Source organism: Cnephaeus nilssonii (genome assembly GCF_951640355.1).
Source record: "Cnephaeus nilssonii genome assembly, chromosome: 4".
NCBI lineage: Eukaryota > Metazoa > Chordata > Mammalia > Chiroptera > Vespertilionidae > Cnephaeus > Cnephaeus nilssonii.
In genome coordinates, this window is record NC_137075.1 from 43,666,859 (window position 1) to 43,684,981 (window position 18,123).

General features: G+C 46.6%; 1 protein-coding gene across 1 annotated transcript; it reads left to right on the top strand.

The window, feature by feature from the left end:
* The first annotated feature begins 4,965 nt into the window (after nucleotides 1–4,965).
* Nucleotides 4,966–13,000, top strand: RPUSD2 (RNA pseudouridine synthase domain containing 2). The gene is made up of 3 exons (XM_079769381.1): nucleotides 4,966–5,605; nucleotides 6,701–6,997; nucleotides 10,967–13,000. Exons 1-3 carry the CDS (start codon nucleotides 4,979–4,981, stop codon nucleotides 11,699–11,701), a joined length of 1,659 nt encoding a protein of 552 aa, XP_079625507.1. The 5' UTR covers nucleotides 4,966–4,978; the 3' UTR covers nucleotides 11,702–13,000.
* Nucleotides 13,001–18,123: the final 5,123 nt, after the last annotated feature.

An 18,123-nucleotide genomic window follows, 5' to 3' on the forward strand; every position in this document is an offset into this window, starting at 1 on the left:
ACTTGTTTATATCTTCTTCTATCTCTTTTTTCAACGTTCTGTAGTTTTCCCAAATACAGGTCTTTTACCTCCTTGGTTAAGTTTATTCCTATGTATCTTACTTTTTTTTTGCTACAATGGTAAATGGTATTTTTTTTTCTTTCTTTCTGAGAGTTCATTATTGGTGAATAAAAATATCATTAATATCTGGGTGTTAATTTTGTATCCTGCTACACTGTTGAATTCATTTACTAAACCTAGTTTTTTGGTGGAATCTTTAGGATTTTCTGTGTACAGTATCATGTCATCTGAAAATAATGACTCTTTTACATCCTCCTTTACAATTTGGATGTCTTTCATTTTTTCTTCTTGTCTGATTGCTGTAGCTAAGACTTCCAATACTATCCTATCTAATAAAGAGGGAATATGCTAATTGACTATCACACCCTCACAAGATGGCAGTGCCCACAGCCACAAGATGGTGGCGCCCAGTCCCCTCAGCCCCACCTCATCCAGCCTCAGTCCCCCAGTCCCCTCAGTCCCATGTTACCCAGTCCCTGCAGCATCCAGCCTCATCCAGCCGGAGTCCCCCAGTCCCCTCAGCCCCACAGGGGAGGGCAGTTGGGGATGATCATGCCAGCAGGGGAGCAGTTAGGCATCAATCAGACTGGTGGGGGAGTGGTTAGGGGGCTATCAGGCTGGCAGGCAGAGTGGTTAGGGGCAATCAGGCAGATGAGTGGTTAGGAGCCAGCAGTCACAGATTGTGAGAGGGATGTCCAACTGCTGGTTTAGGCTCAATCCCACCCGGCAGTCGGACATCCCCCAAGGGGTCCCAGATTGGAGAGGATGCAGGCTGGGCTGAGGGACACCTCCCCCCCCCCCCCCCCCCCGTGCACAAATTTCATGCACTGGGCTTCTAGTGTTGAATAAAAGTGGTGAAACTCTATCTTGTTCCTGTTCTTAGGAGAAATGGTTTTAGTTTTTGCCCATTGAGTATGATTAAAATGACCTGCTAGACTGGCTACCATCAATAAATCAACAAACAAGTGCTAGCAAGGATGTGGAGAAAAAGGAACCCTACTACATTTTTTCCAACGTTCTGCTGGTGGGAATGGAAAACAGTGTGGAGTTTCCCCCCCAAAAAATAAAAATGGAAGTACCATTTCACCCAGTGATCCCACTTCTAGGAATATATTCTAAGAAGCCTGAAATACCAATAAGAAAGAAAATATGCACCCCTATTTCATAGCAGCATTATTTACAACAGCTAAGATCTGAAAACAGCCAAAGTGCCCATCAATAGATGAGTGGATAAAAAAGCTGTGGTACATTTACCCAATGGGATACTATACAGCTGTAAAAAAGAGGGATTTCAGATGGACCTGGAGAGTATTATGCTGAATGAAATAAGCCAGTCAGATAAAGACAAATATCACATGATCTCGCTTATATTTGGAATTGAATGAACAAAACAAACTGACAAACAAAATACACGTAGATCCAGAGATATGGAAGCATGCACCAGACTGACAAGTCTCAGAGGGAAAGTGGTAGGGGGAGGAAGACATTAACTGAAGAACTTACATGCTTATATGCATAACTCATGGACGCAGACAATAGTGGGGTGAAGGCCTGGGGAGGGGGCGGGAATGGGGAGGAAGGGGTCAATGGGGGAAAACAGGGGACATCTATAATACTTTTAACAATAAAGATAAAGAAAAACAAAACTACTCCATGGTCTCTTGACTCACTTATGCCCTTTTCTCTGATTTCCTGCTCACCAAACAAACTTGGCTATTTACAATAGCCAAGATATGGAAGCAACCTAAGTGTTTACCAGTAGGTGAGTGGATTACAAAGATGTAGTATATAAATACAATGGAATATTACTCAGCCATAAAAAAGAATGAAATTTTGCCATATGCAAAAACATGGATGGACCTAGAGGGTAGTATCCTAAATGAAATAAGTTAGAGAAGGACAAATGTCATTTATTTAACTTACCTGTGGAACCTAAAAAACAAAATAAACAAGCAAACAAAACAGAAACAAACTCATAGAGACAAAGAACATTTTGATGATTGTCAGATATAAGGGAATTTTGGGGAAAGGGTGAAAAAAGGGAAAGGATTAAGTTGTGCAAATTGTCCTGGCCAGTGTGGCTCAGTTGGTTGGGCATCGTCCAGTGCACGGAAAGATTGCCGGTTCAAGGTTCAATTCCCAGTCAGGGCACTTGTTCGATTCCCGGTCAAGAGCATATACCTCAGTTGCAGGTTCCCCAGCCCTAGTAGGGGCATGTATGGGAGGCAGCCAGTTGATGTGTATCACTCATGTGGATGTTTCTCTCTCTCCCCCTCCTCCCTCCCTTCCATCTCTCCCTAAAAATCAATGGAAAAAATATCCTTGGGTGAGGATGAAAAAGATTTTTTTAAGATGTACAAATTGCCAGTTATAAAAATAGTCACAGGGATGTACAGTACAGTATGGGGGGATATAGTCAATAATAATCCTATATAATAAAGCCTAATATGCAAATCGACCGAACGGCAGAACCAGTGGAATGACTGGTCGCTATGATGCCCACTGACGATCAGGGGGCAGACACTCAATGCAGGAGCTGCCCCCAGCCCGCAGGCCCCAGGCCAGCCAAGGTGGGTGCCAGCAGGAGCCCCCAATCACCCCGCCATTCACCCCGCAGATCGGCCCTGATCGCAGCCCAGGCTTAGGGACCCTACCCATGCATGAATTTCGTGCACCGGGCCTCTAGTATTGTAATAACTATGTATGGTATCAGATGGGTACTAGACTTACCAGGGCAATCACTTTGTAAGTTATGTGTCTAATCATTATGTCCTACACCTAAAACTAATATAATTTTGTATGTCAATTGTAATTTAAAAATTCAAATATTATTTTTAAAGAACACAAGACATATTGGACTCTAACTTAACAACAGTGCAGTTAGCACAAATATGTTTTTTTTTAATATATTTTTTATTGATTTCTTACAGAGAGGAAGGGAGAGAGACAGAGAGTTAGAAACATCGATGAGAGAGAAACATCAATCAGCTGCCTCCTGATGGGCACACTGGGGATGTGCCCGCAACCAAGGCACGTGCCCTTGACTGGAATCGAAGCCGGGACCCCTCAGTCCGCAGGCCGACGCTCCATCCACTGAGCCAAACCGGTTTCGGCACAAATATGTTTTTTATTTGTATTCTCTACTTGCCTATGCCTTCATTGAAATCAGTGTTAGGGTTTGGCTGGTGACGGGGACCATGAAAGAATTCACAACTGAGAAGAGATAGATGCAGGGAGGAAATTTATTTTACAGGGTGGGGAAGAAAAAGTGGCTTGCACTTTTAAGCAGTTGCTATTGCTAAGTGACAAGGAAGGAAGTGGGATTGTGTTGAAGTTAAGCAGATACCAGGGTGGTTGTCTTAAAAAGTTACAGTTTGTTTGTTTTCCAGGAGACAGTCCGGCAGATATCCTAAGGAGGTGTCTTATCAGTATTTTCCCCAGCCTGTAAAACATGCTTAGAACAAAAGTTATGAAGAGTTCAAAAGAGAGGCTTTTCTGAAAGGGAGGGGGGGGGCGGGCAGACAGGTTTCAACTAACTAGAGCCTCCTTAGTGTGAATTATTCCAGAGTTAAAACAGCAGGGAGGAGGGGGTGCAAGAATGCAACTTAGAGGGTATAGTCTTATTTTGTCCCACAGTTTGAATAGAGGAACTGTTTGAATCAGAAGAGCCAATAATCTTGGGGTTTAATTACTAGGTACTCCTCATGAATTGTGGAAAGGCCACAGCAAAGAAAAGGCGAGGACTTTTTCTGTCCTTACAATCAGGAGCCATGTCTTTCTTACCTCTGTACCTCCGAAGCCAAGTGATGCCTGGCAAATGTTCAAAATTTGGTGGTATATGAATGTTTGGATTAGAGCCCCCATGGTCAAGAACCACATTGAACTGGAGCTAGAACGTGTGATTCCCTCTTTTCTCCCTTCTTTAAGTTGTGACCAGGGTGATTCTTTTGGAATGGAGACCAAATCATGTCATGAACCCCTTCCCAAAAAACTCTTTGATGATTTCCCATTACTCTTAAATTACTTAAATCCTTATCACAGTAAGGTAGTTGGAGTTCTTAGTTCAAACCACAGAACTCATTCTAGCCAGTTTAAACAGTAAAAGGAATTGATTAAAGTTGCTCTGTCCAATAGAAGTGTCTATATCTGAGTTGTCCAATATGGTGGCCACTGGCTTTATATGTCTATTGAGCTCTTGAAATGCAACGTGTGCAACCGAATAACTAAATTTTAAGTTTTATGTCATTTTAATTAATTTAAATAGCCACAGGTAGCTAATGACTGCTCTATTGTACAGCACAGGATTAAAAGATAGTAAGTTGTTCAGGAAATCTTGAGATGGGCCAGACAGTAAGGCTTGGGGTCTATGGAGCCAGGAGCAGTGTCCTAAGCTCACTGAGGAACTGTTCAAGGAACACCACACTGCCACTGCAGCTGGCATTGCTGACTGGGAAACTGGGCACAAGAACCTCCCCCACTGCTAGCCCCCCAAATCAAATGCCTCCAATACTATCTTGTCAGACACGATGCTGGCTTCCTCTGCTGTGTGCCTCGGGTACCAAAGGCTTTGCCTGACGGATAGAGCCCAGAGGATACACCAATGTGCAAGATGCAAGGGAAGCTGCATTTTTTAAAAGTATACAACGCTATGCTTAAATATCCCTAGCATATTCGGAATTTAGCACTCTGTTTTGTTTTAAAGTCTGTTTCAGGAGCTTTTCCATACCCAAGGAACTTGGAGTATATCTACATGAATTCAATGCTTTTGGTGAGTCTTCCTCAGAGCCTCTCAACTCCCCACTCAAGTCATTCAACTCACTTCCTCCCTTCGCGGTCCCCACCTCGCACTGGGCCTCGTGATTGGCTGGAGCTGAGTGACGTCTTCAGATCGCGACCCAGCCGGGGCGCCCGCGTGGCTATGAGGCTGGGCGGCTGCAGGTGGCTCCAGGTTCTCGTGAAGGGGTGTTTGAGCCTCCCGGGCCTCAGCCTTGCCAGGACTTGGGGTGGTCGAGGAGGCCGGATGGCGGAAATGCTCTCCGCCGGGGCGGAGGCGGCGAGCGAGCTGAGGGCTCCGGCTGAGCAAAACGGAGACGCGGACGGCGACGCGAGGGACGAGCGACCCCCAGGGCGCCCGGAGCCGGCCGCCGCGGGAGTGGAGTCGGCCCCGGGGGTAGGGAAGCAGGTCACCGGGAGCGAGGAGCAGGCCCCGGCTGCAGCGCCGGGCCCGGGCAAGCGCAAGAAGCGGCGGGGCGCAACCGGGGAGCGCGTAGTGCCGCCCCCGAAGAAGCGGCGGGCAGGGGTGAGCTTCGGCGATGAGCACTTTGCAGAGACCAGCTACTACTTCGAGGGCGGCCTGCGCAAAGTGCGGCCCTATTACTTTGACTTCCGAACCTACTGCAAAGGCCGCTGGGTGGGCCACAGCTTGCTGCACGTCTTCAGTACTGAGTTCCGAGCCCAGCCCTTGGCCTACTACGAGGCCGCAGTCCGAGCGGGGCGCCTGCACCTCAACGAGGAGCCGGTCCAAGACCTCAGCATTGTGCTCAAGGTGGAGTACTGATGGGGCCGGTCGGAAGGGGACCAGGAAAGGGGCAGGGATTTCCCCCCCTGAGTTACTGGGCCTAGGTACTGGAGTAAAATCGGGGTAATTCCGAGGCTTTCTCGCTTTCACTTCAGTCTTTAAGCCCTCTCCTCCCACCGCATCTCCGCAAGTAGCCTCAGTGCTTCAAAAACAGTTTTCTTGTTTCCAGAGCATAGAAGTTGGAATTCTTGTGGCTCCTTTTATGCAGTCTGTGCCACTGGCACGGACATTGATCACTTTCTATTTTGCATTGTGGATCCCTTTACAAATAGAACAGTAGAGCCTATCATTTATGTCTCCTTGCTGGGTACAGAGTTAGGCATTTTTGAGTACTTGAACATTTAATTTTATCGATCGCCTTTTGGGGTAGGTATTGCCACCTCATTTTACCTGTGAGGGAACTAAATAAAGGTAAACCTCACAGAGGTAAGGCAACAGTGTCACCTCCAAAGCCTGTGCTGTTATAACTACTTAAATTATGTATTATAGAAACTAAGTTGATAGAATTGTGAACTCTCAGGGATAAAGACTAGAGCTGTCTAGCCCAGTGCTTTGACCCTTCTTTAAAATTCCTTCACAGCTAAGAGGTACCAGACACCCCTGGCTCACCAGGTTGTGAGGGGAGACAAGGCGATCTCAACATTTGGGGAATGAGTGGCTTGAATCCACTCTCCCATCCCAATTTTGAAAAGCAAGCGTCTGGTCTAGCTGTCACATTTTATAGATAAGGAAACTAAGGCTTAGAGAAGTTAAGTGAAATTACCTTTAGATACAATGTTACTGTCGAGAAAATACAAATAAGCAAAATAAAAAACCATCCATAATCTCATCACCTGGAGATATAACCATTAACCTTTTTGTGTCTTATCCTTCTAGTTCTTTTTCAGTGCCTGCTGTCTGCATTGTTACAAAATGAGTATACACTGTGCATACCGCTTTTTGTGTAAGGATATATTTTAACCATTCTTTCGTGTCAGTAAATAAGAGAGGAAGCTGTGTGTGAAGTTGAGTGATGATAGGTTGCTGGTCCCTGGGCTGAACAATTGCCTATGTCATCGGCAGGACAATGACTTCTTGCGGAACACAGTGCACAGGCATGAGCCACCAGTCACGGCAGAGCCTATCCGCCTGCTGGTTGAGAATGAAGACATGGTGGTTGTAGACAAGCCTTCTTCCATTCCTGTCCACCCCTGTGGCCGCTTCCGACACAACACGGTCATCTTCATCCTGGGCAAGGAGCACCAACTTAAGGAGCTGCACCCACTGCATCGGCTCGACCGCCTTACCTCGGGGGTCCTCATGTTTGCCAAGACAGCAGCTGTTTCGGAGAAGATACATGAGCAAGTTCGGGACCGGCAGGTGAGCCTGGCTTTTGTTTCACGCCCGTCACTTTCTGGGCTCACAAATGCTGTGTCAGAAGGGCAGCACTGACTTCTATCTGAAGTGGGCCTTTGTATTTTTCTGGCCAGGCTTCCTACCTTTAGGGAGGTCAACACCTAAAGTACCAAAAACAGGTTATTGTCTCTTATTAGAGGCCCAGTGCACGAAATTTGTGCACTGGGGGAGGGGGGGTGCCCCTCAGCCCAATCTGCACCCTCTTCAATCTAGGACCCCTCAGGGGATGTCCAACTTCCAGCAGTCGGACATCCCTCTCACAATCCGGAACCGCTGGCTCCTAACCACTCACCTGCCTGCCTGCCTGATTGTCCCTAACCCTACTGCCTGCCTGCCTGCCTGCTCACCCCTACCTTGATCCCCTGCCAGCCTGATTGCCCCTACCTTGCCCTCCCCTATCGGCCTGATCACCCCAAACTGCCTGTGCCTTGGCCCCCAGTCTGGCCTCCCATTACCCCAATGCTGCTGCCACTGCTGGCCTGAGCCTCAGCACTTCGCAGCTGGTAATGGCTGCCTGAGCCTCGGCCCTTGTAGGCACTGCGGCTTTGTCTGGAAGGATGTCCGGAAGACAACCACTCTAATTAGCATATTACCCTTTTATTAGTATAGATTTGAGGACCATTACAACCCCGCAGAACTTGAAGAAAACACATGGCCCTGGTCAGTTTGGCTTAATGGAGCGAGCATCGGCCTGTGGACTGAAGAGTCCAGGTTTGATTCTGGTCAGGGGCACACATGCCTGGGTTCCGGGCTCAATCCCCAGTAGGGGGCTTGTGGGCGGCAGCTGATCAGTGATTCTTTTTTTTTTTTTTAAATATATTTTATTGATTTTTTACAGAGAGGAAGAGAGAGGGATAGAGAGTCAGAAACATCGATGAGAGAGAAACATCGATCAGCTGCCTCCTGCACACCCCCCACCGGGGATGCGCCCGCAACCAAGGCACACGCCCTTGACCGGAATCGAACCCGGGACCCTTGAGTCCGCAGGCCGACGCTCTATCCACTGAGCCACACCGGTCAGGGCTGATCAGTGATTCTTATCATTGATGTTTCTCTCTCTCCCTCTCCCTTTCTGAAATTTAAAAAATATATATTTTTTAAAGAAAACACATGATCTTCACTTTGGGCTTTGTCATTTTACAATATCCTTTGTGCAGTGTTTTAACTTCCCTCAGCTTTCCTTTACCCACCCTTAAAATACAATCTATTTTGGGGAAGATGATCAGGAAAGTGGTTCTAGTGGGTAGAAGTTTTTTTGGAGGGGATGGGGTCGTGAAAATATTTAAAAATTGAGCATGGTGATGGTGGTACCACTCTGAATTTACTTTTAAAAACCAGTTCATTGTACACTTTAGGTGACATGTACAGTATATGAATTATATCTCAATAAAGCTGTTCTTTTATTTCTTTTTAAATAAAGACCAGCCTTATAATCAATTGCAGATGTTTTCAGAGCCCCCCACCCCCCCCCCAGGATTTGCTTATTATGTCCCAAACTATGGCTGCAACTCCCAGTTGCCTCCAGTCCTGGTGGATCTGGATGGTGTGGTTTGCAAAGGAGAAGGTGGCAAGAGGCTTATGGAATTTCTGTAACCCCATTCCCATGGTCTCCTCATAGGGCACCAGGGCCATTTCTACTGTGCCAGCTCTGCTTCCTTTAACCTGCTGGGCAAAAGAATCCTGCGTGCTCTGGCCAGAAAGTGCATTCTCTCTTAGGTGGCCCGAATGCTTTTTTTAAGGTCGGTTTAAGGATTCAAAAGAATAAACAGAGATGTGGAAAGCTTTTGTCAAAAATCCTTTTACATGGTTCTTCCAGTCTCATGGGAAGTGAGATGTGGCTCTGAATTCATCCCAAAGGGTGTCTTTGGGCAAAAGAACCCAGAACGGCACAACTCCTGCAGGATGCCCTACACACTTCCCCGTCAGGACTCAGGGGGGCTTGAGGGTGAGCGAGGCAGCAGTGCCAGCACAGGACCTGGGAGAAGGTAGCGCTTTCTACGCTGCCCAGGCCACGTGGACTGCAGCTGCACCCACCCAGGTGGGCAGGGTGTTTTTGCTGTTTTGTTTTGGTCTGGCCTCCACCCCGTCAGCCACGGACCTGTGCCTGCACTGAGACTGAATGGTTTGATGGCCCTACTTTTTGGTGAACAGTGGATGCACTCCCACCTCCCCGAGACTGGCAGTTAGGCTCTGGCGGTTTCTGAGTCCCTTGTGGGGAGAGCCCGGCCCTAGGTCAAGAACAGACTCGGGCGTCCTCGGCCAGGAGGCCTCCTTGGGCTAGGGGCTGCCACAGTTTGAAGGCCGGCCATGACCCCAATCCTGGCAGGGGTCTCCTCTGGGGTGCTGGCAGGCCTGGGCTAGGGCTGCAGGCGGTTTGGAGGCCGGTCACGCCCCCGATCCTGGTGGGGGTCTCCTCTGGGGTGCTGGCAGGCCTGGGCTAATGGCCGCCTGTGGTTTGGAGACTGGTCACGCCCCCAATCCTGGTGGGGGTCTCCTCTGGAGCGCTGGCAGGCCTGGGCTAATGGCCACCTTGGTTTGGAGACTGATCACACCCCCAATCCTGGCGGGGGTCTCCTCTGGGGCGCTGGCAGGCCTGGGCTCTGGCGCCGCAAAGGGAGAGGTTCCTGAACCTGCTTCCCACACACCTAGGCTAGGATACACCTTGTAGGAGGCGGCTCCAATGCCGGGGGTCGGTGACCAGGTCCTCCGGAGCCTCGCCTTCTGAGCTGCAGTCCCACGTCTCCCAGTGCCCCAGCCTCAGATGTGCCCCCGCAGTTGCCCCCACCACCAGCCACCTCAGCGCAGGCCACAGCAGCTGAAGCCAGCCTCTTGGAAGCCAGGCCACCACACCCACCACCGCTGGTAGCTCTCTGCTGCTCGCTGCCGAGCCCTGTCCGCTGGGGTGGGGGGAGTGCTCCCAGCCCAGAGGCCCTCCCTCCCCCCGCAGCCTGGCTTGGGAAGCTGGCCTCTTGCTGGGGCTACGATGCCAGCGTCCCCACACGGCCACTATGGGTGCGACGCGGACCCCACGGAGGCCAACCTGGAGAACGCGAACCCCAAGCTCTGCATCCGGCTGCTGCAGATGCCCTCGGTGGTCAACTACCACCCGCTCCTCCCGCCAACCCAATCGGCCACCCTGAGTCCCGCCCCCCACGCCTCCCGCCGGCCCAATCGTGGGCGTAGCGGAGTGATGTAATTTGCATATTACCTTTTTATTATGTGGGATGTTTCAAGAGATTTTTAGAGATGGCATACACTGTCTTGGTAGTTAGCTCTTTGGAAGTTTTAAAGTGCCAACAGGCTGAGCGAGTTTTTTAAGGTTTTGGGGAGAGCCTCGTTGGTGGAAAGATTGTGAATGAAATTAGAAGAGGCTTGGGTAGAATAATTAAGTGGTACTGATTGTGGTCTTGAGACTTGTAATTCTGGATCTGATTATGATACATTTATTGAGTGCTGACTGTATATCAGACTAAGTACCAAGTACATTAGAGCCTAACTCAGTGATAGGCAACCTTTTGAGCTTGGTGTGTCAAACTTCGCCAAAAAACTAAGCATAACTCGGGTAGTGTGTCACTTTGAGGAAAAAACATTATTTCACAAATGTTTCATGTTTGGCATGCGGCCGCTAAGGCGGCCGCATGTCATCAGAAATGGCTACGCGTGTCATAGGTTCGCCATCACTGGCTAACTTACTGAATCCTTACAACAGCCCTTTGAGGTTAATGCTTTTCTAATCTCACTTTTTCTAGACAAGTTAAGGGTATTTAAAGAGGCTAAGTAATGTACTCAAAATCATGAAACTGGCAAATGGTGGAGGTGGGGTTTGCATCCTCTTCTGCCTGGCACTGTTTGCATTCCTCACCACTTGCAGTGGGTCTGGGCTTCATGAGTTTAGGTTTTGTGCTGATTTTCTCCCTCTTCCCTCCTGTGTAGCTGGAAAAGGAGTATGTGTGCCGCGTGAAGGGGGAGTTCCCCTCCGAGGAAGTGACCTGCAAGGAACCCATCTTGGTAGTATCTTACAAGGTAGGGGTGTGCCGTGTAAATCCTCGGGGCAAACCCTGTGAGACAGTGTTCCAGAGACTGAGCTACAACGGCCACTCCAGTGTGGTGCGGTGTCGGCCGCTCACAGGTCGCACTCACCAGATCCGAGTCCACCTCCAGTTCCTGGGCCACCCCATCCTGAATGACCCCATCTACAACTCAGTGGCCTGGGGCCCCTCCCTGGGCCGGGGTGGCCACATTCCAAAGACAGATGAGGAACTGCTGCGGGACCTCGTTGCAGAACACCAAGCCAAACAGAGCCTGGACGTGCTAGATCTCTGTGAAGGTGATCTGTCCCCAGGACTCACAGACTCTACTGCTCCCTCCTCAGAGCTGGGCAAGGACCACCTAGAAGACTTAGCTGCATCTGCTCAAAAGATGGATGGAGTACTTGAGGCAGCCCCTCAGGATCTGGACACAAAGGCCCTGGCACCAGGGAATGCAGCTGAAACAGATGTTGTGAATCAAGAAATAGACCCCCTCTGTGCAGAGTGCCGACTGGTGCGACAGGACCCCTTGCCCCAGGACCTTGTGATGTTTCTGCACGCCCTGCGCTATAAAGGGCCAGGTTTTGAGTACTTTTCACCCATGCCTACCTGGGCACAGGATGACTGGCAAGAGGACTGAGAGCTGTGGCCTATGGCGGGATTACTTCTTGGGTTGGAAGAAGCCATGGAGTACGAACTGACCTCATTCAGCTGGTACTCAAATGTTTCTATAAGGAGTAAAGTTGGGCACTTAAAGGAACTGTTTATACTTGCTACCTCCAGCTAGTTTGGGAACTTTTTGGTTTGTAAATATATACCTTTTGCTTATACCTTATACCTTGTGTGTCTGGTTTTCTTACTGCTTTTTTTCTTTGTATATATTTTTATTGATTTCAGAGAGGAAGGGAGAGGGAGAGATAGAAACATCAATGATGAGAGAGACTCATTGATTGGCTGCATCCTGCACGCCCACTACTGGGGATTGAGCCTGCAACCCAGGCATGTGCCCTTGACCAGAATCGAACCTGGGACCCTTCAGGCTGCAGGCCAACGCTCTATCCACTGAGCCAAACCAGCTAGGGCTTCTTCCTTTTTTTAAGAGCTAAGAAGGGGGAGAGAGAGAACCATCAATTTGTTGTTTCTCTTGTTTATGTAGTCAGTGGTTGATTCTTGTATGTGCCCTGATGGGATCGAACCTGCAACCTTGGTGTATTGAGACACCAACTGAGCTACCAGGCCAGGGCCTTTTTTTCACATAACATACAATTAACCATAATAAAGTATACTATTTAGTGGCATTTAGCACATTCACAGTGTTTGCAACCATTACCCTCATCATTGATGTTTTCTCCCTTTTCCTTCCTCTCTGAAATTAATAAAAACATTTTTTAAATTATAAAACAATAAATGGAATCATACAATAAAAGATCTTTTGTGTATGTCTTTTGCTTAGCATAATTTTTTCAAGGTTCATCCAATTTATAGTATGCATCTGTACCTCAATCCTTTATATAGCTGAATAATACTCCATTGTATGAGTACACTACATGTCATCAGTTAATGGACATTTAGGTTATTTCCACCTTTTGGCTGTTGTGAATAGTGCTGCTATGAACACTTGTGTACAAATTTTTGTTCAAATTTGTATTTTTAGTTTGTCCTTTAGTATGTACCAAGGAGTATATGGTAATTCTATGTTTAACTTTTTGAGGAGTCATGAAACTGTTTTCCACAGTGGCTGAGCCAATTTACGTTCCCATCGGCAACACACTAGGTTTCTAATTTCTCCACATCCTCACCAATACTCATTTTCTGTTGTTCTGATTATAGTTAGCTTAGTGAAGTCTTAATCTTATTGTTTGATTTGCATTTCTCTATTGATTAATACTGTGTAGCATTTTTGCATGTGCTTGTTGGCCATTTATATATCTTACTAGAGGCCCGGTGCATGAAATTTGTGCATTGGGGAGGTGTCCCTCAGCCCAGCCTGCACCCTCTCCAATCAGGGATCCCTCTCACAATCCAGGACTGCTGGCTCCCAACTGCTCACCTGCCTGCCTTCCTGATTGCCTCTAACCGCTTCTGCCTGTCAGCCTGATCATCCCCTAACCACTCCCCTGCCAGCCTAATTGATGCCTAACTGCTCCCCTGCCAGTCTGATTGCCCCTAACTGCCCTCCCCTGCAGGCCTGGTCACCCCTAACTGCCCTCCCCTGCAGGCCCAGTCCCCCCCCAACTGCTCTCCCCTTTAGGCCTGGGTTCCCCCCCAACTGCTCTTCCCTGCAGGCCCAGTCGCCTCCAACTTCCCTCCTCTGCTGGCCTGGTCCCTCCCAGCTGCCCTCCCCTGCTGGCCTGATCCCTCCCAACTGCCCTCCCCTGCTGGCCATCTTGTGTCCACATGGGGGCAGCCATCTTGTGTGTTGGAGTTATGGTCAATTTGCATATTACTCTTTTATTAGATAGGCTAGAGGCCTGGTGCACGGGTGGGGGCCAGCTTGTTTGCCCTGAAGGGTGTCCTGGATCAGAGTGGGGGTTCCCCTGGGGCATGGGGTGGCCTGGGCAAGGGACCTGTGGTGGTTTGCAGGCTGGCCATGCCCCCCGGTGACCCAAGTGGAGGCCCTGGTATATGGGATTTATTTATCTTCTATAATTGAAACTTTGTAGCCTTCAGAGGAGGCCTGGGCCAGCCAGGAACTTGGCTTCCTTCATCGCCAGGGAAACCCAAGCCTCCTGTTCGCTCTGTGGCCACAGCCATTTTTGTTGGGATTTATTTATCTTCTATAATTGAAACTTTGTGGCCTTGAGTGGAGTCCAGGGCCCGCCAGAGTGTGCAGGGAAGCTTGGCTTCCTCCATTGCCGGGGAAACCCAAGCCTCCTGCTCACTCTGGCCGCAGCCATCTTGGTTGGGTTAATTTGCATACTCACTCCTGATTGGCTGGTGGGCATGGCTTGTGGGTGTAGCAGAGGTATGGTCATTTTGCATATTACTCTTTTATTAGATAGGATTTGGAGAGATGTCTCTTCAGGTCTTTTGCCCATTTTAAAAAATGTTTTTATTTATTTTAGAGAGAGAGGGAGAAAGAAAGGTCAATGTGAGGGAGAAACATCAATTGACTGCCTCCTGCACATCCCTTCCAGGGATTGAGCCTAAAACCTGGACATGTGCCCTGACCGGGGATCGAACTAGCGACCTCTTGGTATATGGGATGATGCTTAATCAACTGAGCCACATTGGCCAGGGCTCTCTTTTGCCCATTTTTAAAAATATATGTATTTTTATTGATTTCAGAGAGGAAGGGAAAGGGAGAGAGAGAGAGAAACATCAATGATGAGAGAGAATCATTGACTGCTGCCTCCTGCATGCCCCCTATTGGGGATCAAGCCTGCAATCCCGGCTTGTGCCCTTGACCAGAATAGAGCCCAGGACCTTTCAGTCCACAGGCTGATGCTCTATCCACAGCCAAACCAGCTAGGGCTGCCCATTTTTTATTTGGGTTGTTTTTCCTTTTGTTGTTATGTGTTCTTTATATATTTTGGATATGAGACCATTATCAGATATGTGATTTGCAAATATTTTCTTCCACTTTATAGGTTGTCTGTACCTTTTATTGATAGTGTCCTTTTATTCACAAAAGTTTTAATTTCCTTTTTACTTTTTTTGTAATAACACTTCACATGAGATATACCCTTTTATATGTACAGTACAGTATTGTTAACTACAAATACAAATGTTGAACAGCAGATCTCTAGAATGTAATCATCTTACATAACTGAAAGTTTATACCTATTGAATAGCAATTCCCCACTTCCCCCTGCTCCCAACCCCTGATATCATATTCTACTCTCTGTTTCTTTTTTTTTTCTTTTTTTTTAAATATATTTTATTGACTTTTTACAGAGAGGAAGGGAGAGGGATAGAGAGCTAGAAACATCGATCAGCTGCCTCCTGCACACCTCCTACTGGGGATGTGCCCGCAACCAAGGTACATGCCCTTGACTGGAATCGAACCTGGGACCTTTCAGTCCGCAGGCCGACGCTCTATCCACTGAGCCAAACCAGTCTCGGCTACTCTCTGTTTCTATGTGTTTGACTGTGTTAGATACCTGAAATGAAAATCTCATTTTCCTTTACTCACTATTCACTCATAGAATACTCTATACTTCAACCCCCACGCCGAGCAATTCTCTGAGACAGCTAGGTGTCCTATAGTTTTAACTCAATACTGACACTATCTACCTGGAGAGAGGGTCAGTCCTACATTTCCAGTCTCAAGTTCAGCTTATCACCTGTGCTTCTGACCAACCATAAATTAGAGATTCTCACAACCCTCTCCTCAGGTTCAATCATTTATTAGAATGGCTCACAGAACTCAGGAAAATAGTTTATTTGCTAGATTACTGATTTATTACAAAGGATGTTAAAGGATACAAATGGATGGCCAGGTGAAGCGATCTATAGGATAAGGCCTGGAAGGGTCTTGAGCACAGGTGCTTCTGACCCCATATTGCTCAGGGTATGCCACCCCCTATGTATGTGGATGCCTTCTTGTTCACCACCCTGAAAGTTCTCTGAACCTAGTCATTTGTGTGTATTATGTGGAGAAACATCTATTTAAATCCTTTGCCCATTTTTAAATTGGCTTATTTGGGTGTTTTGTTTGTTTTGCTATGGAGTTGACTTCCTTATATTTTTAAATATTAACCCCTTATCAGAAATATGATTTAGTCTTGGCCAGTGTTGCTAAGTGGTTAGAGTGTTAGCCTGTGCACCAAAATGTCTTGGATTCAATTCCAGTCAAGGGCACGTACCTCGATTGCAGGTTCCATCCCGGGCCCTGGCTTGGGGTGTGTGTGGGAAGCAACCAATTGATGTGTTTTTCTGTCTCTCTCCCCCTCCCCTCCCCCTCTCCCTCCTTACTCTCTAAAAAGCAATGGAAGAAATATCCTTGGGTGAGGATTTAAAAATAAATTAATATGCTTTTAAAAATATTTGTATTGATTTTTAGAGAGAGAGAAAAGAAAAACATCGATATGAGATCGATTGGCTGCCTCCTGCACGCTCCCTACCAGGGATCAAGCCCACAACCTGGGCATGTGCCCTAATCAGAAAATGAACCGGCAATCTTTTGGTGCACAGGATGACCACCAACCAATTGAGCCACACCAGTGATGAGATGTTTTAAATTTAATTTTTTATTGTAAAAAATTTTTATCATACTAGCCATTTTTAAGTGTACAGTTCAGTAATGTTGAGTATGTTCACATTGTTGTGAAACATCACCAGAATGTTCTCCTCTTGCATGACTGAAACTCTACAACTCCCCTTTCATCTCCTACCCCTAGGCCCTGGTAACCACCATTCTACTTTCTGTTCCTATGAATTTGACCGCTTTGGATACCTCAGATAAGTGGAATCATACACTTTACTTTTTTGTGATTGGCTTATTTCACTTAGCATGGTGTCCTCAAGGTACATCCATGTTGTAACATGACAGGATTCCTTATTTATTAAGGCTGAATAATATTCCATTGTGTGTGTGTACCACATCTTGTTTATCCCTTGATCCATTTATGGACGAAGGTTGCTTCCACCTCTTGGTTATTGTGAATAGTGCTGCTGTGAACATGGGTATGCAAATACCTCTTTTTAAAAAAATATTTTTATTCATTTCAGAGAGAGAGAGAGAAAAACATCAATGATGAGAGAGAATCATTGATCAGTTGCCTCCTACACACCCCCAACTGGGGATCGAGCCCGCAACCTGGGCATGTGGCCTGACCTGGAATCGAACCGTGACCTCCTGGTTCATAGGTTGACGCCCAACCTTTGAGCCACGCCGGCCAGGCCTGTGCAAATACCTCTTAAATATCCCACTTTAAATTCTTTTGGGTCTATATCCAGAAATGGAATTGCTGAATCATATGATAGTTCTATTTGTAATTTTTTGAGGAAACTTCCATACTGTTTTCTATAGCAGCTGCATCATTTTACAATCCTAGCTGCACAAGGGTTCCAATTTCTCTACATCCTCACCAACATATTATTTTCTGTTTTATTTTTTTAATTTTTATGTAGCCATGCTAATGGGTGTAAGGCAATATCTCATCACAGTTTCAATTTGCATTTCTCTGGTGATTAGTGACATTGAGTATCTTTTCATTTGCTTCTAGACCATTTGTATATCTTAGAGAAATGTCTATTCAAGTGTTTGTGCATTTTTAGTAGAGTTATTTGATTTTGTTGTTGTTGAATTCCATCCATGTTTTTTACATGTTCTGAATGTTAACCCTTACAGAAATATGATTTGCAAATATTTTCACCCATCCTCATTCTTTTTGTTCTGTTGATTATGCCCTTTGATACACAAAAGTTTTTAAGTTTGATGTAGTCTTATTTTCCTCTAGCGTTGTCATTTCCAGTGTATGTGTTATACCTCCTTTGTTAAACTTATTCCTAAATATTTTATTCTTTTTGATGCTATTTTAAATGGAATTGTTTTCTTAATTTTATATTTGGATTGTTCATTGCTAATGTATCGGATTACAACTGATTTTGTGTTGATTTTATATCCTGCAACTTTTCTGAATTTATTAGCTTAATAATTTTTTAATTTTTGTGGATTCTTAAAGTAGGTATGTGTATTTTTTTTCCCATGACTTCTGAGAATAGAGATAATATTACTTCTCCTCTAAACACTCTGTGTACTCTCTTCTTTTCCTTTCATTTGAAGCTTGTTCATGTTTTCAAAACTGCAACATTTTTGTCATCATTCAGTACATCAGAACAATTAAGAATTGCCTGGTAAAGTGACTGGCTGCAGCTGAACGCTTAATAGTGCAGCTCGTGGGCTCGTCAGAGGCAGTGATGGCACTGGTGAGGACTGCAATGACAAGGACCTGTTGTTGACCATTCTGACCGTGGAGGAGGTTTACCAGGATTATGGCATCCTAGCCAATGGCACAGAGCACATGGGCCAGGCGGCTCAGTTGGCTAGAGCAGCACCTCATACACCAAAAGGTTGCAGGTTGATTCCAGGTCAGGGCACATACCTAGGTTTTGGGT